We start from the raw sequence: 26,597 nt of genomic DNA, 5'->3' as shown, positions 1-26,597 counted from the left end.
TGTTGTAGAGTGGGAGAGCAGGAAGCTTATCTCTTGAACTTGTAAGCATCCAGCAGAAAGCTAACTTGAAATGGCAGCGGTCTTTTAACTCTCAGAGCCCCCCCTCCAATGACATACTTCCTCGAACGGGGCCAGACCTCCTAAGCCTCCCAAAACAGGACTGCCAGCTGCAGACCGGGAGCCAATATGTGAGCCTGTGAGGCACATTCCCATTCAAACCACTTTTGGAACCATATAACATTTCCTTTAGAGAAAATACGGCTTAAAGAACTTGTCTATGCTGAGGATAACAGAAGGAGTAAAGTTTTTTCTTTCTTTCACGTACGACAATCACAGTAGTTTTATGAGTAGATTCTGGTCTCCAAATTGAAGATCATGATGAATCTAAAAATTTATCTCAGAACACAGAGCTTTATTGGATAGGCTAGTGTAAAAAAGGACAAATGTGGTAGCAGTTATTTTGCATTCAGACAGTCAATGCCTCTGAGTAGGTGGGAGGCAGAGTACATTAATATTTTATAGGGTAAGATACATTCATGAAAATATTGTCCTTTAATTTTTCAGAACAATTAGTGGAAGGAGCCTGTGACATACATTCACAGATCAGGTTCAAACCATCTACTCAGCATAGAGTTATAATTTCTGGATACATTTTACATACTGGGGATTGAACCCAGGGTCTCACATAGGCAAGCACTAAGCAATCACTCTACCCCTGAGCAGAGCCCACACACTTCATTTTAACTGACTTATTCTATGGCTGCCTTATGGTGTTCTGTACTTGACAGTATCCTGGTATCCTAGCCTGACCCTCTCATGTCATGGCTGCGGAAGCTGAACACTGCCTGTGTTTGCTTTCAGTGTGTGTTTTCTTGGGACAATTTAAGACAAAAGAAATGTTTTAATTAGATGATGGTTTTGAATCCTAGGATTTGTTGTGTCCAAGAAAGAACTTGGAAAGCGAGGCATGTAAATCAGGCAGGCGTGTTCTTTCAGTGCAACTATTTGTATTCTCTCCTTCTTAGGAAAATAAAGATGGTCTTCTGAAATAAGTTAAGCGAGTTGACATACATCACAAACTATTTATTTTTTCATCTCCAGAAATTATGAAAAGCCCTGGAATTGTGTCAACATTCCTCAGCTTCTGGGAAAGCAAACACTTGAGCACTTGAGGGTTCTTCCCAGCAATGTTAATTAGGAGAAAGGACAGGAGGTTGAGAGACTCCTTAAGTTGTTTCAGGCATCTTAAGTAACTGGGAGATGCTAGTAACTGACTTACGAAGTTGGATCCATGGTGACAGTAGCTTCTGTTGCACATTCTCTATCTGTATTCTTCTGTGCCAGCCGATCAGTGGCATAACTGGGAGCTGGCTCTTTCCCAAGCTGTTTGCAGGAATTCTTTCTTTTAGTCAGCCATGAAAGAAGTCAGAAAGCATCAATGTTACGGCAATGGGTTTCATTCAGAGCAGGAGTAACAGGCAAGGGCTCCTTGGGGTTTGAAAGAGTGAGCATTTCTGTCTTTCCAATTTTAGTGTATGTGCTGCTGAAGCAAGCTCAAGTGGTCATTTCTTTCCAGGGTAGGAGTTTGCTTAGCACAGTAGCCATTAACCTTCATCTACTTCTCAATTCCCGTTTGCCCACAGTAAGGTCCCAGACCAGCCACTGTAATGTCATTATGCATCCAAAGGTCGGGATCAAGTGCCGATTTACTGCTCAGCCACGTCTCATAGTTTTATGAAGTTTCAGAAAGTGAGCACTACAGAATAGTGATATTCTTGCATCACAATAGTTGCTATTATAAAGTCCAAGAGCATCTGATATACACCTGAAGAAAAGCTGAACTTCTACCACCATGTTTCCTCATCTGTTGTAGCACTGTTACAGTTGACATGCTCAAGAATGTTGACTGTGTTACAGTTACATCTTTAATGCAAAGTGGGTAGTAGAAAGCATTCATCAACTATAAATAGATATGACAATGACTAAAACCACATAAGTGTCCAAAACATTCTTTTCCAGTGATATTTGGAGTTAAGGTTAATGTTATTACAGTTATGTTAACTTTCTGTATTGAAATTTGATTCATACAAAACTATCCACATACCAAAATCCTGGGTTTAAGTAGCTCAGAAGAGGGTATCAGATACCATGAAACTGGAGTTACAAGTGGTTTTGACCCATTATGTTTGGGTGTCAGGAACCAAACCTCTGTAGATTAGAGGGTATGCTGTTAGACCAGGACTTCATAACCTTGCTAATGTTACAACACTTTAATACAGTTTTTTATGTTGTGGTTACCTCCAACCATAAAATTATTTTGTTGCTAGTTCATAACTATAATTTTGCTAGTGTTAAAATTGTAATGTAAATATGTTTGGAGATAGACTTTTGCCAAAGGCATCGTGACCCACAGGTTGAGAACTGCTGTTTTAGAACACGGGAGGACTTGGAAACAACTTTATACATAACACTTAGATCCATGTCTACCGCCTGGTGGTTGCTGTGTTCTTTAAAACACTTAGTATCTACCTTTTCATTTAAACAGCCAATAAATGCTATTCTCATCAAAACAAATGAAAAACCTGCTTCATTCCAGAATCCTAAATCTTTCCAGCCATATCTTTTGGCCAAGCCAATTCGACTCTCACGTGTATAACCTAGAAATCTCAGTTTGGTATGGACAGGGACATTGCCTTCTAAAGTATCATGTAATTAGATGATAATTTGGGGGGCGGGGGGTCTCATTAGCATAGGCATTAGTCAATAATTTCTGTTATATATGGAAACATTCTGCCAGATATTTCAATACACATTTATATATACAGAGATTTTAAGCCATATGTGTAAGCAAGCCAAGTCGATTGTAGATTTGTTGATTTGAGTCTTCTGATTTCACACAGAGCCTCCTCCGATCATCCAAGTGCCTAATAATGTAACAGTCACTCCCGGAGAAAGAGCAGTTTTGGCGTGTCTTGTCATCAGTGCTGTGGATTATAATCTAACCTGGCAGAGGAGTGGCAGAGATGTCCGACTAGCAGATTCAGCAAGAATTCGGACCTTGGCTAACCTCTCGCTGGAGCTGAGGAGTGTGAAAATTGGTGATGCTGGGGAGTACCGTTGTGTGGTTTCCAGTGAAGGGGGATCGGCAGCTGCTTCAGTTTTCCTCACAGTCCAAGGTAAAGTGCTTCTAGCAACTTCTGCCCAATGGTGTTCCTTCCACCTTCCTTCTTCCATGTCTCTCCTTACAAGTGTGCTGTGTCAGAGTTACGGCATCTACACAGTTGTCTTTGGGTGAAAGAATGCTTGGGATATTCAGTTGTTTAAAAATGACTGAACTGGAAACTGAAATATCTCCAAATAGGCGGCTTTACTGCACTCGTAACTGGCCCTGGTAGTTGCTGATGTCCACTTTAAGACAATATATAAATTGTCTCTGGATGTCTTGATGATTTCAAGTTCTCTAGTCTACTATGTGGATGACAGACAAAATCAGGTATACTCAGGATAGTATGGCCCCAGACATTCCTCAAGTGGATTTCAGTATAATTTTAACTGTTTTCATAATTGCTTCCAAGGATTTTATCTTCATTTAAATGTTGTGCCTACACATATATGACCAATTTAAATTGTTACTTTTAAGATAACTTTAATAAATTTTACTAGTATAGTTTATTTTAGTTATTTACTTGAAGTGATCCAAGTGGTAGTAATTATTAGTTGAGCCTATCTCTATTTATTTAGGATTTTAAAAATTCATCTCTCACACATTCTGAGCCAGCTTTGCCTCCCTCCAGTCTTCCTATTCTTCCCTATCTCCCTTCTCCTCCATATCTACCTACCCCCAATCTCTTGCCAGAAAATAGCAGGTCTCTCAAGGACATCAACCAAACACAGCACAAGACATAATAAGACCAGGCACAAACCCTCACATCAAGGGTGGATAAAGAAACCTAGGAGGTGGAAAAGAGTCCTAAGAGCAAGCTAAAGGGTCAATGACATCCCCACTCCCACTGTTAGGAGTGCCACAAAAACACCAGGCCAACAACTGTAATATATATGCAGAGGACCTTTTATAGATCCAAATTCTGGTAGAATCAAACAAGTGAGTTTTAATTGAACACACACACACACACACACACACACACACACACACACACACACACACATTTAAGTTTTCTATTTATTCGTCCTACAGTGCCCTCTCTGTCCCCTTTCTTCCTTTTGCGCTTCTTTTTATCCTAGATTTCCTCTCCTTTCATGACATATGTGTCCCATTACCCTTTCTCCCTTCTTCTCTTTTGATCTCTTTCTTTCCTTTCATTGGTCCCCTTTCTCCTACGCTCACTGTAAACTCCTTGGTCACATGACCAGGCAGTGTACCTAGATCATAGGATAGTTCTATTTTTAGTGTCTTGAGGAACCTGCCTACTGATTTTCTTAGTGGCTGTAGAAATGTGAATACCCATCAGTAGAAAGAAAGAATTTCTTTTTCTCCACATCCTAAATTCCCTCCGTTGTAATTGGTTTTCTTGATGACAGTCATGTTGACTAGGGTGAGCCAGGGTTTCAGGGTACTTTCTATTTTTATTTTCCTAATAGCTAAACATGTTTAAAACTTTCTCCACATATTTATTGACTGTTTGTAATTCTTCCTTTTAGAATTGTCCAATTCAGCAGACCATTGTTAGATGCTTGCTTTTTGTATTTAATGTCAATGTTTTTTTATAGATTCTTGATATAAATCCCCTAGTTGATATATAGTTAGAAAGAAAATTTTTCATTCTGTAGGCTAATAATTCTTCTGCTGTACATAAGCTTTTCATTTTCATACAATCTCATTTATTTATCAATTCTTAGAATTATTTTCTATACGGTTGGGGGCCCTCTTCAGAAAGTTCATGTCCATGATTATATTTTGAAATAGTTTTCTCCTAGCATTTTAAAATCTTCATCTTTTACATTATGGCCATGAATCTATTTTGAGCTAATTTTTGTTAAGTTTGAAAAATACAGTTTTATTCTTTTACATGTGGATATCCAGGTTTTCCAGCACATGCGTTCACCGCCTTTGTCTCACTGTGTGCTTTTTACAGCTTTGTCAAAGATTGCATGAAGGCCTTAGCTGTGAGTTTTTCTTTTCTGGGTCTGCTGGTCTACTCATTGTCTGCTAGGACCATGGTGCTTTTGTTACCCTGGTTGTACAGAGCATTTTCGGTCAGGTATTGTGAAGCACCCAGTGTTGTTCTGTACAATATTACACTGACTATTTGTGCTCTTTTATGCTTGTATACTAATTTTAGGATTGCTTTTTCTAGCGGTGTGAAGAATATCAATGAAATCTGACTGAAATTGCATTAAATACATAAATCATTTCTAGTAATACAGTCACTTTCAGAATATTGGTTCTGCTGCTTCAGGAGAACGGGAAGCTTTTCCATGATCTGGGATCTTTCTTAACGATGTGCATTGGTAAAAGTACTAGACTATAATAATCAAAATAGAAGATGCAGAAACACAAAGGAAGTAAACATAAATGGGGGTATGAAGTATTGTTTGAGTGGCTTCTTTGGGGGCTCTTTGAAAATTGGTGACCCCAGGCACGGACACTTCTTTTCTATTATTTAGATATGGTGCTGAGCTTGTATTGGACAAACGTTCAGTGTCAGGACTGTCCTTCCTTTAGGACCAAGTCTTCTTTGCCTACCTGAGACTTCTGCTCAGCATTCTCTGCTTTGCCCTTTCTGGGCTGGTCAGGCCCTACCAGCATCTAAGCTTCTCCAGTTTCTACCTCTTGGGGTGACCTTTGGAGGAAATCTTCCAAGAGCATTATGGATGGAGAGAGCTACCCCACCACTGAGATCAGTATGTGTGAACTAGTCCTTAGCATTACTCACCATACTGGAGACATGAGACTGTGGACAACAAGCAGTCTCCTGGGGCCTTGGACGTTTTGAATGCTGCATGGGTGAATGAGAGGTGGCTTCAGGGGTCGGCCCAGCTGCTGCCCTCTGTCCCAGAGCCCTCACATCCTAGTTATTCTTAGTTGTTCAGGTCTGCAAGGAGGTGAGACTAACTTTCTTTGATTGCTTGTGCTAAATTCTGTGTCGCCTGAGTTTTAATCTTGTCAACCGTTGACTTTCATTACCCTCTGTAACTGGTTCTGAGAGTTGTCTCTCACTTGGGGTCTGTAGCATGTCAAATTAAGGCATCCTGACTTGTGACTGTTCCTGGTTCTCAGGCCCCCAGGGTAGCTTAGTTTACAACAAAAGTGGACCACTGTTTTTTAAAACTCTCTAGGCTCTGTTAATCCACCTCTCTGGAGAAAACACTATTTCAGCAACACGACTGGCTTCAAGGCTGAGTTGCATGTAGCCTTGTATTATGATTAGGACTGTGTTGTATAACTTTTCCTGGGAAAACATGAACTAATGTGTGCTCATCCTGGATACAGCATTACTGGGGGTGTGGGGGGAGGTTCTGCTTCCCTTCTGTAGCCCATGGGCTCCATGTGGCTGGACCAGTGTCCAGAATGACTTTCTTCTTGATGCTTGGCTTTTTCTGGGTCCCTGCATGTTCCAGCTGTCTTTTTGCTTTTTCAGATTTCCAAAGCTCTGCATTTCTCTCTGTTTGGAGGATAAAATTACATTTTCTTTGTTGGGGGCCGACTTTTAGCAGAAAGCAGCTATCAGCTTTGCAGCCATCTTGAGCCATATACCCTGACATGTGACTTGGATTACAATAGCCTACAACAGCTGAGCACACTCCGATAATCTTGGTTTAGATACCTTGGGTGTGTGAGATCAAAGGTGTGTGAGATTAAAGGTGTGTGACTTAAGAGTGTAATTTAGAGATCAGATTTAGAGACAAGACCTAAGGGCATGATTAAAGGTGTGACTTAGAGGCATGGCTTAGAAGTGAGACATATAAAAGGCAGAGACAGAACAGATCAGAGAATCAGACAGAACCAGACACAGCAGAGAGAAGACAGGTAGCAGGCACTTGGAAGAGAACTTGAAAGAAGTAACTTGGAACTTGGAGGGACTAGGAGCTAGGGACTAGGCACTAGGAACTCAAGACTTAGGACTTAGACTGAAGAATAAACAGGATTGAATTACACTCTGTCTGGTCTGCATTCTTCGAGTCCGTCCTCACTCTCACTCTTGCTGAACCCCGACCCGCTGACCGGAGCGGCAACTTGGGCCGGAATACAGTGGCCGCCCAAACGTGGGTTGGCCCGGTTCTCAACATTTTGCTTGGGCTGAGACATTTTTTGGCCGCCCCAACATTGGGCTAGTGTAGACCCCAACATTTCTTTTCTTAACATTTCATCACTGTGTTACATAGAAGCAGCTTCTGAGTCGGCTGTCTTACCAAGAAGTGTACTATTTCATATTTTTGTATGAATGTGTATGCATGCAGTGGTACATGTTTGTGTGGGGGCATATGAGTGCATGCACTTGCGCAAGCATGTGTAGGCCACACAACCTTGGCTTTCACTATGTGCTTGCTGCCAGCATTGATTGATTGATGATTGATTGAAGTAAGCCAGAATCTCTCAGTAGCCTGGAACTCACCAAGTTCCACTGGCTGCCAAGTGAGCCTCAGGTATCTTCCTTTCTCCACTTTTCCAATGTTGGCATTACAAGCCAATTCACCATGCCTGACTTGTTAACATTGACTCTAGAGACCAAGCTCGGTTCCTAAGAGTTGTAAAATAAGCACTCTGCTGACTGAGCTATCTCCCAGACCTCTACTGATATATTTTAAATATAACTTATAATAATTATAATATCAGTGACATTTTGTTACAGCTTATTCAGATGTGCTTTTAATGTTATTTTTTATTCATATATATAAATGCACATAAAAACCATACTTACACTCACTGAAAGCAAATTCTACATAGACTAAGTATTTAGATCACTGAAAATGGGTGTGTTAGCAGTGCAATTTAATAACAACTCGGTTGTTTTTGAGAACTGTCCATAAGAAGATCATAAGATGCTCCAACATTTCTCTCTGAGTCGGATTATTAACAGCTAAGTCCCTCAGACTGACTAAAAGTCTTAATGTGATGAGCAAATTCCTCTTGGCACCTTTTCACCACTAAGTTGAAAGATTTGGTTACTGCTAGCATAGAATATTTAATTCCAGATTTTTGATGTGGGAGACTGGTTGCACCAGCATGAAGTCTGGCTACTTGGTAATGGTATTAGAAACAACGTATTAGCATGTCTAAAGTAAAGCCCCAAGACAGCTTTTTAGAGATCATATGTTAGAGAATATCTATTTCAAGACTTACTTATTATATTGTTAAAGACAGAAAATAGAAACTGTAGTGGGATTATAAAAGATACCCTCTCTATATCTAATTTTTGTTTTCTTTATGGTCCTTGAGGTATCTTCTGCAATGGAAGGCGTGCCTATTGCTAGTGAATCTAGCAATCTCTCTAGAGAGAAGTTGCTTTCAAAGATGGTTCAATGAGTTTTCACACAGAGATGACTGGAAGATTATCTGACTCTGTTCAGTAAGCACTTGAATTACTAGAGCTCCACAGTCCTCCCAGCATACTGATGGTTTGGGGTAAAGTAAATGTTAATGGGTTTCTTGAAGTTAATATTGGTTGCTTATTTGAAATCCCTCAAACTGGAGTTGTAAAATAAAGTCAAAAAGCTTGTTGAGAAAGAAGTTAAGAAATAAATCATTTGCAAGAGCTTCACAAATATTTAGGAATATATTTAGCCAAAAAATTGAAAGGTCTTCAAAATAAAAATGAGAAAGCAGTGATAAAAGATTTAACACAGCAAAAAGGGAAGATATCACATGTTCTCCAAGTAGCAGAATTAATATTGTGCACGTGATTATGTGACTCAATGCAATGTCCATCAAAATACTAATTATTTCCTTCATAGAAATAGAAAAATAAATCTTAGTTCACATGTAACCATGAAAGGTTCAGAATATTCAAAGTGATTCTCATCCAAAAAAAAAAAAAAACAAAAAAACCCCAAACAACAAAAACCAGAAAACCAAACAAAGGCTGGAGGTAATACAATATTTGGCTACAAAACGTATTACAGGGCTTTAGTTACTAAAATAGCAGAGTCTGGCATGAAAAATAGATACAAAGCCCAGTGTCATAAGCACCAAGACATGTAACCATTTTCAAACCACCAGTAGATACTTGAGAAAGGCTGTAAGGACATGCCCTTGAGAAGAGACAGTCCCTTCGGTAAACGGTGCTGGCAAAAGTGTAAGGTGCAGAAGAATGAACATAGTTCTTTTCTTTTCACTGTGCTCAGAAAGCAACTCAAAATTAAAAATCTAAATGTTAAAACTATGTATTAATTATTACAAAAAAAAGAGAAACATTTCAAGAGATTGGAATGGGCAATGTTTATAGACAGGGCCACAAAGACATAGGTAGCAAAAGTAAAACTACAAATGGGACTACATCAAACTAAGACACCTATAAAAGAAATGAAACTCAGTGATCACATACAGAATATCTTCAAGCAACTCACGGGACAAGGGATTTTCATCCAGAATATATAAGAAATTCAAAAATAGTAATACCAAAAGAGAATAACAAAAATCACCCTACCAAACAAACAAAAAATATGCAAACAGCAACAAAACCAGAAACAAATACCCCACTCCCAAAACATCTAGTGCAATTAGAAAGGTGTTAAGAAGTAAATAGGCATTTCTCAGAAGAATAAACTCAAATGATCACTAAGCAAGCATATACAGAAATGCTGACATTCATTAATTGTCCTGTCCAGCAGGGCATTAAACAGGGGTCCGAGGAGATCACCTGAAAGAGAAGATGGGGGACAGGTGAACGCAAAGAATGGCAATCTGTCTATAGGCTGATCAAATCGTAAATTTTAGTTTTTCACACAGGGGTTCTATACACAAACAGGCAGGATGTGGGGAAGGGGATGACACAGGAATGTAGGTGTTCAGGGGGAGTACAGATGTCTTCCAGAACAGAGTGTCAGCTGGGTGAAGGTTCAGGGGACAGATCACTATGACTCTGCCTATGATTCACTTGTCCTTATCTAAGTTGGTACTATCCATCAAGGTTATTTATCGACAAGGTCTATGACAACTTAGGCTGGCAAATTGCCACCAAAGCTGTTTGTTTACAATATCTTATAGCTATCTGTTTCAGTGTTTTTCCACAGAGACCTGAGACTTTGTGTTAGCAGGCTGACTTAGGCCTATGGCTGATTTTAGGCCTTCAGTGTATAAGCAAAGCTGTCCCTGACAATTAATCACCAGGAGATGCAAATCAATACTACAGTGACACAGCATCTCACTGCAGTTAGAACAGCTCTCATCAAATAGATGACAATTTACAAATTTCTATCAGGGTGAGGATAAAAGAGATGTTTCATGGACTGTTGGTGGAAATGTAAGTTAGTATGGCCATCTGAAAAACAATATTGAGATTTCTCCAAAAAATTAAAAGTAGAATGCTGTGTGACCCAGTAATTCCACTAATGAATGTATATTCCATGGAAATAAGATTCCCTTTACTCCATAAAGACACTCCATGTTTACTCCACAGTTATTCACGTCCGCTAAAATATGGAATCAACCCAGATGTCCTGCAAGGCATGAATAGATAAGGAACATGTATCATTTAGACACAGAATGGACTATTATTCAGCCATCAAAAGAGTGAAATCCATTATTAGTAGCAACCTGATGGAACTAGAAGTCACTATGTTAAGTGAAATGAGTCAAGCACAGAAAGAGTTTTACACTCATTTGTGGCATCAAGTCACTCTCATAATTAACCAAATTTAGCAGTGCTAATTAGGAAATGGGAGGAGGAGTGTTGTGTGTGAGCATGGGAAGAAGAAATGAGGTTTAATAGAAGCTACCAAAACATAGTAAGCCTGGGAGAATTGCTTCTTATCTTTTCAGTATAATAAGATATCTGTCCATTGAGATAATTTATGAAGTATTTCAAAAAATTATAAGAGTATGAAGCTCCCAATATAGAAAATGATTAATGTTTGAAGAGATTGAAGTGCTTCTTATACTGATTTGACTATTATATGTTGTATATATGCACTGAATTGTCATAATGTACCTCATACAGAAGAATAAATATTTATGTTTTAATTTAAAAGAAAGATGACCTGGCCAGATGTCATGGCACATACCTTTAATCCTAGCACACAGGAGGCAGAGGTAGATAGATCTCTGTGAGTATGAAGCCAGCCTGGTCTACTTAGTGAGTTCTAGGATAACCAGGGCTATATAGAAACATCTTATTTTAAAAGACAAACAGTTAAAAAAGAAAATAAAAAGATAGAATAATATAGTGGAAAATATGACTTAGAGGTACTAATACTACATCCAAATAAAATTAGGGATATATTGAGTGACGTTGAAAAAAATTTAAGAGCACTGAGATAAACAGTTAGTACTTAGATAAGAAGACTTAAAATGGAAATTCCATCTAAGATTTACATCCGCTGAAGAAACATCATCAACTGAAACTAAGCAAACAGTGAAGGAGTTGAAGAAAACTCTCCTCTTGTGAGCTGGGCCCAGTATGACCAATTCAAACAAAGCAATGAAGAAAGAGCTTCATCTAGACACATCCTGGCTGAAGTGTGCTGCTGGTGGGAAGCAAAACCCCACAAACCTGCACACATTACAGTGCCAGTGCATTGTAATGGGGGGTATGAAAAGCATACTGACATCAGGCTTATCAAATACATTACAGGCTAGAAGATGATTGCAGTGTGTAATTTTCATGCATGTCCCTTAGGGTCATAATAACTTTCATTAAGTTTAGGAGGAATGACTTTTCATCTTGATGGGAAGTAGAAAACAAGTGAGATTAGATGCTACATTCCAGGTCCCTGAGCAGGCCACATAGTCAGATTCATATGTCCCAGTGGGGATGTTGACCCTTGCTTTTATTCTAAGCAGCATGACGAGATGTAAAACAGTGATATCAGAAACCAACACCCCAGTGGCCTTTCACCATCAATCTCAGTGCTGCCTGGCTGAGTTTCTTTGTCTTTCTTGTTTTCTATTTGTTATAAAAATTTTTGACCTTTAAAATCAGTAAACAAGAAACCGTATTTGTAATGAATTTTTTTTTTTTTATAGTTAGCCCATGATGTTTTCTGCTGTCTGAAGCTAAGAATTGCAGCTGGCTCAATAATGGGAAAGATACATGTATTTTGGGAAGGAAACTCAGAATCCAAGAATTTATGATCTGGCTAATTTGTCTATCTCGTAAGTGGCCAGTATGAAAATGTTTCAGAGTTGAGGAAAAATACCAACCCCAACAACGCCTTCTTAAAATAATTTACTCAAATGACAGTTGAATGCTCAAAATATTTTTTTAAAGAAAGATAAATCAAAATATGGCATGTGAGATATAGCAGACTACTGACTTTCTCTCAGCAACACTTTCTGGGCTCATTACCAGCCCATCAGAGAGGCTTTAGGATATGTCTTAGCTGGGGTTACTGTTGCTGTGAACAACAGAATGACCAAATCCAATGTGGGGAGGAAATGGTTCGTTCAGCTTACACTTCCATATCACTGTTCATCATTGAAGGAAGGGCGTACAGGAAGCTAGAGAGTGGCCTCATGCAGAGGCCATGGAAGAGTGCTGCTTACTGTGTCTTTATTTGTGTCAATGAGAGTATACAACATAAAATGAGAATTTAGTGCTATTTTTATTAATAAAAAGTTTAGGCTTAAGCAGTTTGTCATATTGAAGACAACTTTTTCTGAACTTTATTTGTAGGCAACAATAGTTTGCTCCAATTTAAAGATTTGACAAAAAATTTGTCACTGTGTCCTGAGCTGTAGCTGTTCTTCCCAGGTTGTAGATAATTGAGACAATGTCCATTCAGGCTGTAGAATTATTGCTTTTGAAAAATGAATATATTAATATGGAATAGCTTGATGTATGTATAAACTAAGGCCAGGCACAGAGTATCTCTCTATGGTGCTGCTTCTGATCAACTACTTTAATATCTTCCATATCCTTTGATTTTTATTTCTCTTGTGATTTTGAAGTTATCATACTTAAAATAAAATAAAATGTTATGGTTGAGTTTTCTTTCTGCTCTATAATCAATGACCTTTGAAGTCATACCTTTTAAATACTCTGTGCACGTTATCACTTTGCTTCTGGGTGTTAATGAATGCTCTGTATTACTTGTATTTTTCTGTGGGTTTTTTTCTTTGTTTATATGTTTGTTTTTGACAGTGTTTTAAAATTCCTGAGTCAGTCTCTAGAATGCTTGGATTATAGGAGTCTACAAGCATGCCCCCCCGCCCCAGATTTACTGTTGTTTTCATATGTTAGAACGATGGGTATTTTTCCTCCTTGACTTTTTTTTCATCTTTGTTAAAACATAGCTACTATTCGAAGGGAATGTCATAAGACACCCCTGAATTCAAATTTGGGTAAAGCTTACTTTAATTAATAAACTTCTAATTAATAATTAATTAATTAATTAACTTTTAATAAATAAACTAGCAGAAAACTGTTACTCTGATAACTCTGGCTAATATAAAATTTACTATTTTAGAGTAGCAGCTGTCTTAGGTTTCTATAGTTGTGATAAAGTACAATGAATGACTAAGGCAACTTAGAAAAGAAAACATTTAATTGGGCTTATGGTTTCAGAGGTCCAAATCCATGATGGAAGAAGAGATGTCTGCATCAGGGACCACTGAGAGCTCACATTTTATTTTTTTTATTAATTTTTATACAGTATATTTTTATTATATCCTTTCATCTTCCCAGCTTCTCTCAGATCTTCCCATCTTCCCCACCTGACCAACTTCATTTTTTTTTTCTGCCAACCACTTTCTCAAAACAAGAAAAAGCAAAAATAAACACACACACACACACACACACACACACACACACACACACACAAAACCATTGAGTCCATTTTATGTTGGGCAGTTATTTTTAAGGCATGAGATCTGCTCTGGAGTGTGATTGACACATCCAGTTACACTCCATTGGAGACAATGGGTTTTTCCTTTCTCAAAGGAATCAATTGCAAATACCTTCTTGGTTAGGTGTGGGCGTTCTGTGTTCAGTTTCCCTTCTCAGTACTGGGATTTTGTTTTGTTTAAATCTGTGCAGGTTTGTACATGCTGTCACAGTGGATGCTCTCAAATCTTGGTCATAAGCAGGAAGGAGAGAGAGAGAGAGAGAGAGAGAGAGAGAGAGAGAGAGAGAGAGAGAGAGAGAGAGAGAGAGAGAGACAGAGAGAGAGAGACAGAAAGAGAGAGAGAAACAGAGAGAGAAACAGAGAGAAACAGAGAGAGAAACAGAGAGAGAGAAACAGAGAGAGAGAGATACAAAGACAGACAGAGACAGAGAGAGTTAGCTAGCATTGGGAATGGCTTCAAAGCCTGCTTCCATAACACAGCTTCTCCAGCAAGGCTGTACCTTCTAATCCTTCCCAAACAGTCCCACCAACTGGGGACCAAGTATTCAAACATGCTCCTATGGAGTCATTCTCACTGAAGCCAGTGCACTAACTATTTAGAAACTGTTTCTTAAGTCTGCATACTTTTCTTCTCTGAATCCTTTTTAAAAACACTATGGGATTCATTATTAAAAGGAACTTAAAAGTTTCTTGAGTTGAGTCGTAGCCTCACTCAGTATTCAGGTAAGATTATGTGTATCTAGACAGCAATATTTGAAATTTTAACTTATATCTACAAAATGTCAGGAATTATTCTATGGATTTTGAAATATCTTTAATGGAGAATTGTTTATCAGGGTGCCATGAAGCGATTCAATGTACAAATACTTATATTTGTAAAATTTAAAGTTATAAAATCTCACATACTAAATTACAGACTAAGCTGCCTTAAATCCTTTCTGAGCTCGAAATGAAATCTAACAAAAGGAGCCAATGCAACATTTCAGCAGATAACTAAATTAGTTTCCTTGTAATAAAAGTTTAACACTCAATTTATCTACTAAATTCAGTCTACTGCCTCCATAGATCACGTTTCTGTTTCAACACATTCCAGCTCCATGCATTCCAATGGCAACAGCCAGCATATGCTTCACGTTCTAATGCCTTTCATCTAAGAAGTCTTTGCTCTGCAAAGATGTTGGGGAACTTTAATTCTAGATGCAAGGAATTCTCTCTCTCTAAAACTTGAAAGGCAGAAATATTAAAGTGTCTTTAAATAGAACGGACAAGGAAAAGCTTGAGGAGATTTATTTAGATTGTAAAGAGGATTTGGACGGCGGAGCTATTCAAGCATATAAAAAAAAATGTTTTAAAGACGCTGTAAACAATGAACATCTGAATTTTCAGCAAGGAGGGTCCATGGGAAATGAGCATCAGCACAAACCCAAATGAGAGCTAACAGGAAGGAAGAGGTTAATGACGGGATGAGCTCACTAGCAGGGAGAACGATAACTCCTTCCTCAGTGCGGTGACTGGCAGGTAGAAAGAGGTGGGATAGTGGAGCAGACGAAGACTGACTTAGTCAGCTAACTGAATAATAGAACTGCTAGTTAACACTGGAGATTCATCGGGGAAAATAGTGTAGCACCTAATCCCCAAAGACTGTATTTGTCACAGTCCCTCTCCAGTCACAGCACTTCTGACACCAAACACTTAGTGTTTTTCTACCCTCACCAAAGCCCCAGCTCTTCAGCCATCAGTATGCTTGGTACTGACCCTGTTTCCGGTTAGTGTGGATACACAGGTTAAGGTCATTTCCAGAAAATGCACTCACCTCGAATGTGAGTCGACTGTCAAAGCCTCACATACTTCTCACCAGCTAAATATATGTAAGAAGGTCTCTGTGACCACTGTGTGGGGACTCAAGAGTTTGCCAACATGACTTCAGAAATCAGCAAGACAATTTCACTATAATTAAGTGATTAAGTAAGACTACTAAATACTGTTTAGTTATTTTCCAATCACTGATTAGGTAATTCTGGTAAGTGCTGATAGAGGCGAGACATTCTGCATTTGCTATTAGTGAAGGGTATCTGAGCAACTAGCTTAAGAGCTTTGAGAGGCTCCTGAACCTCTAGATGCCTGGGAGCCTGTGTGTCAGCATGTAAGTTGGTTCTCTGAGTTCTGTGAGCTTCTTTAGCCCTACTTGAGAAGGGTTTACTGTTAACTTTAGATTGAGTTAGCGACAGTTGTTATTTGGTTATCTGCTTATATGTTTGTTTGTTTGTTTACCAAGAATTAACTATTATCTGGCAATGTACCCCTTGCTCTCAATATATAATGGAAGTAAACAGCATCCTATTCATCCAAAATGTAATGCAAGATGGTGGGATACTGGGTTGTAGATCACTTGATGGTATGCACCGGCCTTCTTTCTTGCTCTATTCTCAGCACTTAAAACAATGAAAACAAAACAAACAAAAGAAAACAAACAAACAAACAAAAAACCACAAAAACAAACCAATGACCATAATGTAATAAAGGCATTAAAAGGAATATTTACAAGAATGTGAACTAACACCAAGGCATTCTAAAGCCTTTAATTCCGCCCCGGAATGCTGGGTAGATTAAGAAGGGCTTCTCTTGGGAGTTTATGCCCGTGGAATTCTATGAAAAGTAAGTCAGCTTTTACCAGGTGATCAGAAAGCCTTTCCAAGTGGAGAAAGAAGCCTGATTGAGGAAGGATGAGCTCAGAAATGGGAGCTGCTGAGGGTGTGCCCAGTGCAACACAGAAAGCCATCCTCAAGGTGGCGGGGTTCCCCTTCCCACCTCCATCCCCTGTAGCCTTATTCATTTGTTTACTTAGTTAATTTATTTATTCATTTTTGGAGACAGGGTCTTGCTACCTAGACCTGGCTGGCTTAAAGTCACAGAGATCCAACTGCCTCTGTTCCCTGCAGCCAGCAGGAGCCCCTTTCTTATAGAATGGGAGGAATCACTTAGGTTTGGGAGTTTATGGCTTTGCCTCGGTGAAATAACAAGGCACCTATGGGGGAAACAGGCTGAGTGAGGCTGTCAGGATTAAGCTGCAGAAGGAAGGAAAAGGTTCCAGGCATGGATTAGAAAGGCATGGTGAAAAGTAGTTGTGATAAAGGAAGGGAGGGAGAGATGTGATGACAACATGGGAGGCTGTGACTTCACACTAGACTTCCATGGCAGATGCTTGTCCGCTGCCCGGTGGCTGCTCGCCTCATACAGTTAGCAAGGGAGTAAGTGAGTCTAGCCACAAACAAAATTGGCTGCTGGATTCTAACGGTTCCTTCAAAAGTCCTAGGGAGTTGTGTTTGGTTCTATGAGTCTTGTGTGCTTCTAGGAAGTGATACCCTTTTATGCACTAACCGACTTTTGATAGTTCAAGATGCCACCAAGAGAAGTTTGACAGACACCTTTGTAAAGCCTCAGTCCCCTAATATGCCACAAAACAAAAATAATGGACACTTTTGTTTGTTGCTGTTTAAAAGCCAAATGAAGATATAAATCTCAACTTTGGCCTTTCTGTCTTGTTTGGAAATTCCAAGATTTAAAGAGATTGCTGTCAAACTATCATTAATGAGATGGCCTGGTAATGATCACTGATAGCCACCATTTATTTGAAAACTTTATAAGTGAGAGCAAATTTTCTTAAAATTAAATCCTCCTTATCCACCATGGTTGTTTTTATCTTAACATATTTTGAGTGATCAATCCCTAACAATGCCTAAATAAATGAGTGATTTTTTTCAATGTTTTAATCTTTATTTTTCCTCTTAATTTTACATTTTATTAGTTTTATATTATTAGAATGACAGGGACTCCCCCAAAAGGTGGACATTTATAGGCAAAATATGGGGCTGGAGATATGGCTTGGTGGTTCAATTCCCAGCAATCACACGGTGGCTCACAACCATCTGTAATGGAATCCAATGCCCTTTTCTGAAGACAGCGACAATGTAGGAGTGACTTTTTAAATTAGAAAAAATATAGTATTAAGTGGAAACATTAGCATGTAGTTAATTGCAAAGACTTAGTTTAAATGAATATCAAAGCCATAAACAAAATGTATTACAGCACTGGATAATATAAAAGGTAGATTTTTTTTTTGTGTAATTTGTAGTTTTTGCCATTAAGATTCTATGATTAACATGGAATCTAGCCTTACTTTATCTTTGAACATCCCTAAAACTATTGCCTTTCTCTCTCTTTAAAATTTTATTTATTTATTTATTTATTTATTTATTTATTTACTTATTTATTTTACTTACTCACTTACATCTAGCTCACTGCCTCCTCCCTGTTATCCCTTCCCACAATCCCTTTTCCCCTTTCCCCTTTTCTTCTCCCTTGAGAGGATGGGACTCCCTCCTGGGCATCCCCTTACCGTGGCACATCAAGTCTCTTCAAGGCTAGGTGCATCCTTTCCCACTGAGGCCAAACACGCCGCTCAGCTAGAAGAACATAACCCACAGACAGGCGACAGCTTTTGGGATAGCCCCTGTTCCAGTTTGAGCCCCACATGAAGACCAAGCTGCACATCTGCTACATATGAGCAGGGAGGACCTCGGGGGTCCAGCCTGTGTGTCTTCTTTGGTGTTTCAGTGTCTGAGAGCCCCAAGGGTTCAGGTTAGTTAGCTCGGTTGGGCTTCTTGTAGGTTCCTATTCCCTTTGGGACCTGCAATCCTTCCTCCTACTCTTCTATAAGAGTTCCATCCACTTTTGGCTGTGGGTGTCTGTATCTGTCTGAGGCAGCTGCTGGGCTACCACCCTTCTCTTAATAGCTGAATTTCCCAATCACATTGGCATTTGGGTGTGGATTATTTTTTATTTTTTATTTCTATTTTTGGCAGATTCAGCAGCTATCTATCTGTCAAGGTGGATTTTGATTTTTGTCTAGCTCCTTGCCTGCGTGGTTTGTTGCCAGTGCGCCACCTACTGATAAGTCTACAGATTAGCTGTCTTTCCTCTGAGAGTAATACTTCTGCCTGTATCTGAGCAAATTAGTCTTCTCCCAGAATGAACCCGTAGTTGCTTACCCAATACTAAGTGGTCAGCCCTGAAAACATGTACATGCAAGCAACTAAATGGACTCAGTAAGTTGTATTTATATATTTATATGTATGTATCCGTAAGGATAATAATTAAAGAGAGAGGTCATGAGTTTGTGAGAGAGTTGGTGGTGATGGGGATTTTCTAGCTACCATATTGGATAGAATGGATGCTACTCTTTGTGGAGAGAATAAAGGCAGACACAGCAAAGAAGTTTCAGGAAGCTTACTTCAACCATCATATTAAGAAACGATGACTCAAATTCTCTTGGTTTATTATCATTTAGGAAGTAATTTCCATCTGGGAGAGGTTATAACCAGGTCTTTGTATTTCCATCGATGAAGTCTTACTTGAAAAGTTTACTTTTTGGTTTTGTTTGTTTGCTTGTTTGTTTGTTTGTTTAAATATAGTGCTTTGCTCTATAGCTCAAACCGGCTTCAAACCTGCAATTTTCTTGCCTCTGCCTCCAGATACTAGGACCACAGGTGTGTATTATCATGCAAACCTGGGATTGTTGTTATCTTGAGATTTCCGTGGGCCAACTGCTTTCTCCACACAACTGAATTCTGATTTTGTTGCCGTTGCTTTGGTTGTCATTCTCAGTTCTTTGGAAGGAATCCTTGGCCACTTATGGAACCTCACTAGTTAGCAAGGGAGAACTTCGAAATATTGAAATATATTCTCCTGCCATTCCTCCTAGTTCCAAATTAATGGCAAGTTCAGGGAGTGAGCTTATAAATCATTCTTACTGAGATTATGTCATTTTTGTTGTGCAAGCTTCATGCGTACAAGTCATTGCCAGCACCAGGGGGATTGCTCTGCTAATCAGAAATGGAAGTAATTCATTTGAGAACAATGTCAACATGTTTTGAAGAAACCAAATGACCTAAATCAGTAGATAGATAAATTTTTGTCAGGCTGGGATACAGCTACTAATCACAGTTCTCAGAAAATTCAATCAATGGTAGTCATTACGTAATGTTTTGAAGTTAGCTTTCTCTATGACCAATAGAGTTGTTTAGAAGAAGGAAAAACTTCTGCAAAAATCCATTTTACAGTTGTACAATAGAATAGAAACCAGTTTTAGGAATTCAGTGGTAATTATTTCCCAGTTTCTCATGTAGCCTTGTTCATGAGACTCTCATGGATTATTTAACATGGTCACAACATGTAGTATCACCCACAATGAAAAGTAGATTCAGGAACACAAGAAATCAGTTCTATTTTCAAACAACATAGACCAGTTGGACGGCTTGGTTGAATATTGATCTTCCCCTTGATCTCTTGGGTCTTTCACCTGACCTTTCATGTTTTCTTAGCTTCCAGTGGTTTCTTTTGGTCCCACCCCTAGGTTTAGATTTTATATGGAAGTGTTTTCTTTTCCAGTTGTAACACACACCAGCACATTACTGCATATATATAAAACCCAAACTTATAACCTGGTAATTCTTTCACAAAAAATTTTTTATGAAGCTGCTATTTTTAAGTATTTTTTTAATTAGTTCTCCCCAACTCAGGAAACATGACATTTGAGTTTTGTAAAGTTTTACATTAGGCTAAAATGATTTTTTTTTTCATATGGTTCAGCAGTTGATAGAGTTACGAATGCTTTTGCTGGCCAGGTTTAGAAGTTAGAATAAGTGGCAAGCTCTGTGTATCTGTATGATGTTAGTTTTAAAGTCTTCTTTGAAACAGTCTCCCACTTTTTGAGGCAACAAGAATAGAGAACATTTTAGCTGTCCTTACCCCCCATAAGTAGGACGCTCATGGCTGAAGAACAGTACTGGACACCTGCGTTCATCTGCACAGATCCAGTGGCAACTTACAGGTGCAAGGCCAGTTGCTGCCACCTGGAAGCCAGAGGGCTAACCAAAGCCTCCCGCTGTCATCCATGCTGTTTCTGAGGGAACATTAGGGGGATCAGTATGCTTTCTATAATATCAAGGAAGGGTGGATATCTGTCACTAATTAGTCCATGTCACCAGACAAAATAGTGCAATAAAAAGAAAAATGATTTCCTAGGTGATGGATGAAATACCTCTCTGAGGGCCAGAATCCCTTCACTGAGTATGAGGTTTGCATGAGCATAAACACATGCTCATTGCATCATGGTTATTTCTTTAGCACATGCCAGGTGACGTAGGTATTTGCCTATTTCTTCCCTGTCAGGAAAGCAGAAAAAGAATTTTAAGTTTCTATTTAGAGCAACAGTAAAGTATTTTACTGTTTTAAGTATCTAGAGATGACCCTAAGTCTCATAAGAAGTAATAAGCATTACTTGTAACCAGCTGGATGATCTATATAGAATATTAGGATAATGATTATCATCTCATAGTATACATACACCGGGTATTTAAAATTCTGTAGTACTTATTTTTGTTATACATTGGCAAACAACAGACACTTAACATTTAAGGCGACAGTTACCTAGTGTCTCCTAAGTGCCAGGAGTTGCTCTGTTTTATGTCTGCAAATGTAGCTGTCCCTGCATAACTCTCTGCAGTAGGTAATATTATTATTTCTATTCAAGTCTAGACAACATGGAATCACCAAGACCCGAGTTTACTCCCAGTTCTGAATTTCAAGCACTTTGGGTAATTTATTAAACTATTCTGAGCTTTATTTTGTCATCAGTAAATAAGTCTAGCATTCAGTACTTTGCGTATAATGCACACGAAATTCAGCCCGCCTTTCTACTTTAGCAGATTGACTAGAGAGAAGCACAGCCTAAAAACAAAACAACACATTGATATTTGTGAGATCCTTGACTGTATAAGTGTTAGAAACATAGCATGCTCTCAAGAAATGAATGTTGAGTAAAAAAAAAAAAAAAAAAAAAAAAAAAAAAAAAACATTAAAACATACAAAAATTTGCCAAACTTGCTCTGTGTGTGCCCATAGTGGTAAATATTGTAAATAGCTGCCTAGGTCAAAAGTATTAGCATTATCTGACTAATGTGTCATTGATGAGTGAGTCTCCTTGAAGAGAAAGTCCTTTGGTGTGGTCTTTGAAATTTTCCAGCCAGAGGCTTGAGAACAATAAACCATTTGCAGCCGTTAGGACAGACGCCTCCTAGTGCAAGAATGATCCTGACAATTGCCAAGAGGTGATGAGATTTGTTTTCAGTTGGCTGATTCTAGTAGGTGTGATGATTGTCGTTTTCTTGTGCCTGTGTAATTTGTTTCAATAGTTCTTAAAGGGACCCAAGACTTAAAACTCTTTGAATGTATCAAATGTGTATGTATTTAATTATTTTGAATCGTTGGTGAGACAATTTTTAAAATGTATATTTTGGTTTTTTTTTTAATAACTTAGAAATAAAACATCAGTGTTTCCTTATCCCACATCATGGTACCATTGCTTTGGCTAATAGGGTGCTGTTGTGGATGGTGATGGTGCTGCTGTGGATGGCGACGGTGCTGATGAGTGTCGTGGTGGTGGGAAAGTTAGCGAGGTCCATGAAAGTATGATGAAAACCTCAAATAAAAACTGATCACATATCCTTGTGACCTAAAACTGGACTTTGGCGTCTACATCCAACTTTAATGCATTTTCCCTATTAAAATGGGGTTTGGGTTTGTGTGGGGGTAAATAAACTCATTGCACTGAAGAGTTAAATTATGATTCTTCTATGTCATATTCTCACCCCATCTCCACCACTTTACTAAGATGTGAATTTTTTCCCTATGTGTTAAAAAACTTAACAATTAAATTCATTACAGCAAGAGGTATTATATCCTTATTAACCTAATTAAAGGCTGATTCATTTTGACCATCTTTATTCAAGTGTTACTTGGTGGGCAGCCAGGTTTGCCTCCCTGTGTTTTCTCATGCCCCTTCTGATTTTCTTATCATGGGCAGGAATAGTCTTCTCAGGGCAATGGTAAATTTCTCACCTCTTGAAGGATGAAGTCATCCCATCTCTATGTTCCACACAGATTTATTTCATGACCCCAGGCAGCACCCTACATCCAGGCTTTATTTGCTCAATAACCTCTTCACTTTCTGCATCCTGGTTTGAGTAACTGACATTTATTTTTACTTTGATATCTGAACCACAGAGTCTACCAGTGGGATTCTTGCTGGGATACACGCCAGGCCCATTCTGGCAGACTTCATTGCAAGGCACCAAGTTTAGACAAAAATCTTGAGAGGAGCCTGAAGCTTTGTAGCAGTCCTTTGTTAACATGAGGTAGCCACAAGAAATATTTAATTTAGAAAAGGGGTACTGAATACATGTGAATACCCAATAGATTTAAAAAAGGGAAAGAAAAAAAAGGAAGGAAGGAAAGAAGGAGAAAAGGAAAAGAATTGCTCCTCTTTCTCTTCTCCTTCCCTGAAGATTGTCAGTGATACCCCTGTACTATGTGTAGTCCCTCACAGCCTTCCAGAATTGATGGAGTCCAGATGGAATCTCAATGTGAACTTACTGGCTCTGGCCAGTCCGCCTTTGACCTCTTGCATCTTTTTAGCCCTGGGTTCACTGAGAAGAATCTGGAATAAAGAGGCTATCTACCAAGTCCACAGGCTGGGAAAAGCCTTGTAATGTTGACTTCAAAGACTAGATCCTAATTCAAAAACTGCAATGTAAATAGGGAAAAGAAAAAAAGAGGCGGGTGACTGTAAGCTGCTAGCAATTTAGCAGTAATTAGGTTCTTTGTTTGTGTGGCAGCTTTACTGCTCCCTCCCCCCAGTGAGTCGGGCTTCCGGAGAATAATTTCTCTTAGTGAAAGTTAAGTCACAATTTGCCTACCAAGCTGCAGTAGTGATAATACCATAAGCATATCCAGGTCTAGGCTGTTAAGTGAATTGCTCAGTTTGATCATTAAAAAAATAAAAGAGCCAGAGAATAGAACATGGAGAATTAAAGCCACCTAGTTCATAAATGTAGCCATAGTTCTGGTTTGTGTACAGAACCCTGAGCAACAATAGAAACAAATGCCAGCTGAGTCAACTTGTTTCTCTTAGAACTGATGGAATCCTCCCATTTCAAGCCCCGTGAATGAAAGTTTGTTTCATTTTGCTGTGTCTAAACTGACGGATTTTCCCCAAAAGAATTGATTACTATTTCTTTGGTAGCACCTTGTTTGGGGGTGAATTCTTACTGGTGAACAAACACATAGAAAACAGGTGATAGCAGAGAAACTGTATCAACATCCCAGTTATATTTTGACAGCAAATTGCAGGTTTCAAGTTCCATTTTTAAAAGCCCATACAAGTGGAAAGCATTAGATAATTTGAGTCATTGTCATTTCTTGTTATATTGAGGTCTTGTGGATCTGCATGTATGAGTCACATGCCCTCTTAAGGGGGGCTGGCAGTTATTATGACTGAAGAATGGTTTGTATTCCATCAGCGGTGTTAAGTATCTTTTAGATCCAACACATTACAATGGTAAATGCTTTGGAAGATAATAAGAGATGAACAGTCTGAAGACATGATCTGATTTCAACAGAAATATAGTTAACAGATCGAAAAAGAAAAATGTGTTCGAACAAAGCAGACAGCATAACCAGAACAAGTTGTGTCTCCAAACCTGCTTTCACTGTTTGAAAAGACCTGAAGGCTCCACTTTAGGTCATCGATTGCAAACAAGGTTAAGCGGAAGTTTTAGAATAGCAGACAAAACCTAGAGCCTAGAAGTGGGAAAAGGTAGCAACACAGCTCATGGTGACCTGTGGAAAGAGAAACATGGCGTCAGGGTCAAGTTCATTTGCTTTCCAAGGGAAGTTGGCTTCACTGGCCTTCATTTCCTTTGGTCTCGTTCTTTTGCTGATAATGCCAGACCTGTGAATGGGCTGTGGTAGGGGTCCCCTTCAAATAATAAAGTGTAGATTATGGGAGTGTAGGGTTAAGGGGTCCTGCATCCGCTCCGACACAGGGCACGGCTGCTGGCGAGGCGGGAAGTGGGAAGTTTTGACCGTGCTTGCCCCACGCCAGTTAAGTGTCAGGCTGTGGGGAGGCTGAGGGACACTGCTCCAGGGGTTGGGGAGCCCAGTCTGAGGCACAGGACAGCCGGAGCTGGCTCGGGGTCCCCGAGCCTGCGGGGAGGCCAGGGATGTCTGATTCTCATTCTCTGGGACACCCAGGCTCTGCTGGGAGCCTTGTAAGAGCTGAGAACAGAGTGGAGGCCAGCGAGCTGTATCTAGCCCAGGCCGAGGGAAAAAAGAGGGGAGAGCTCCCGCTGGTCCCAGCGCAGATGATGAGTCCTAGGCTTGTCGGTGGGCAGCTGGCTTGGGTTTGTCTTGGCTTGGTCACAGCAGTGGCTGGGAGCTCAGAGAGGCCTTCTACAAGAGATTAGATGGTAGCTCTTTAGGTGAAAGCCTTCTCCATTGCTTCCCAAGGTGGATCCCGATGCAGAGGCAGTCCATGGTTTTAAGACATTTATTGTCATGATGGAAAGTGGATGAGTAAAAGCGTACCCCACTTCTCAGGGCTGACCTGAGGTTAAATACCTTTTGCAGGGAGGAGTGTCTGGGAGGGAAAGTTTATTGGCTAAGTTCTCCAGGCCTTTAGATACCTTATTAATATGGAGATCTGTCTTGCGGCTATGTGACCACATGTCCTCTACTTGTGGAGGGGCTTGGGGCATTGCCCTTACCTGATTGATGGCCACAAATCTATGGAGAGTTGTGGGGGGCTGTAGCTACCTGACAGGACCCAGGCACCCAGGAGCAGGGCAAAATGCCTTCCATTCCTTCAGGGTCACCGGGGTTTCTAGCCTTTGCTCAATCGGAAACCAAGCTGCCTTTCACGGTCCTACATTGGAGCTTAAGTAATTTCTAATCAACACTCACATCTCCTCATGCCAATATAAATGGGTATCTCACCATCAAACTTTCATATCATTTACAGAAAAACCCAAAGTCACTGTGATGCCCAAGAATCAGTCTTTCACAGGAGGGTCTGAGGTCTCCATCATGTGTTCTGCAACAGGTTATCCGAAACCAAAGATTGTCTGGACCATTAATGAGATGTTTATCATGGGTTCACACAGGTACTGGGTTTGTATCATCTTCTTTGTTTCTATTGAATGAGAAAGGTTGATGGAATTTTGGGAGCTCGTTAATCAGACCTGATCCTCAGTATTTGAAACTTGAAAATCTATGGCTTTGCACTTTCTAAACTGGCTAGGAAATGTCAAACAATGCAAATAGTGGCTTTAAAAAGTTTGGAGTTATTAATCCTTAATTTTAATAGTTACAATCAAATGTCCTGCCATCTTTTGAGTTATAAACTCGGCACCATGACTTGTTATTATTTATCTTGAAGTGGATAGAATAATACACTGTATCTGGAGGAAATATTATGTAGTTACAATCAATCTATGTAAGGCATTGTTATGAATTTAGTGGGGAAAGAGGAAGGGAGAGGAAGGACATAAAGGAACTTGTATTATGGGCTGCACATATTCTTGATAACTGCTTCCACTCTTGCTTTAGCACACTAAGTAGCCCTTTCTGCTACTGTATGTTTCCTGGTGACATTTAGGCTCTGAAAGTAATAGGTACATGGGTCAGAAACATCAACACTTCTGGTTGTCAGGCTTCCAAGCGAGACTCCTGGTTTAGCG

General features: G+C 39.4%; 1 protein-coding gene across 1 annotated transcript in view; it reads left to right on the top strand.

The window, feature by feature from the left end:
* Hmcn1 (hemicentin 1) overlaps window positions 1–26,597 on the top strand; it is a 417,178-nt gene that overhangs the window by 167,735 nt on the left and 222,846 nt on the right. The window contains exons 11-12 of the mRNA XM_034513608.2: window positions 2,901–3,176; window positions 25,880–26,021. Of these exons, the coding sequence (XP_034369499.1) occupies window positions 2,901–3,176; window positions 25,880–26,021 (418 nt within the window). The remainder of the gene's footprint in view (window positions 1–2,900; window positions 3,177–25,879; window positions 26,022–26,597) is intronic.

This window comes from Arvicanthis niloticus, chromosome 10 (assembly GCF_011762505.2).
Source record: "Arvicanthis niloticus isolate mArvNil1 chromosome 10, mArvNil1.pat.X, whole genome shotgun sequence".
Taxonomy (NCBI): Eukaryota; Metazoa; Chordata; class Mammalia; order Rodentia; family Muridae; genus Arvicanthis; species Arvicanthis niloticus.
Note: the sequence above shows the minus strand (reverse complement) of the source record. Positions and strands in the feature narration are given on the sequence as shown.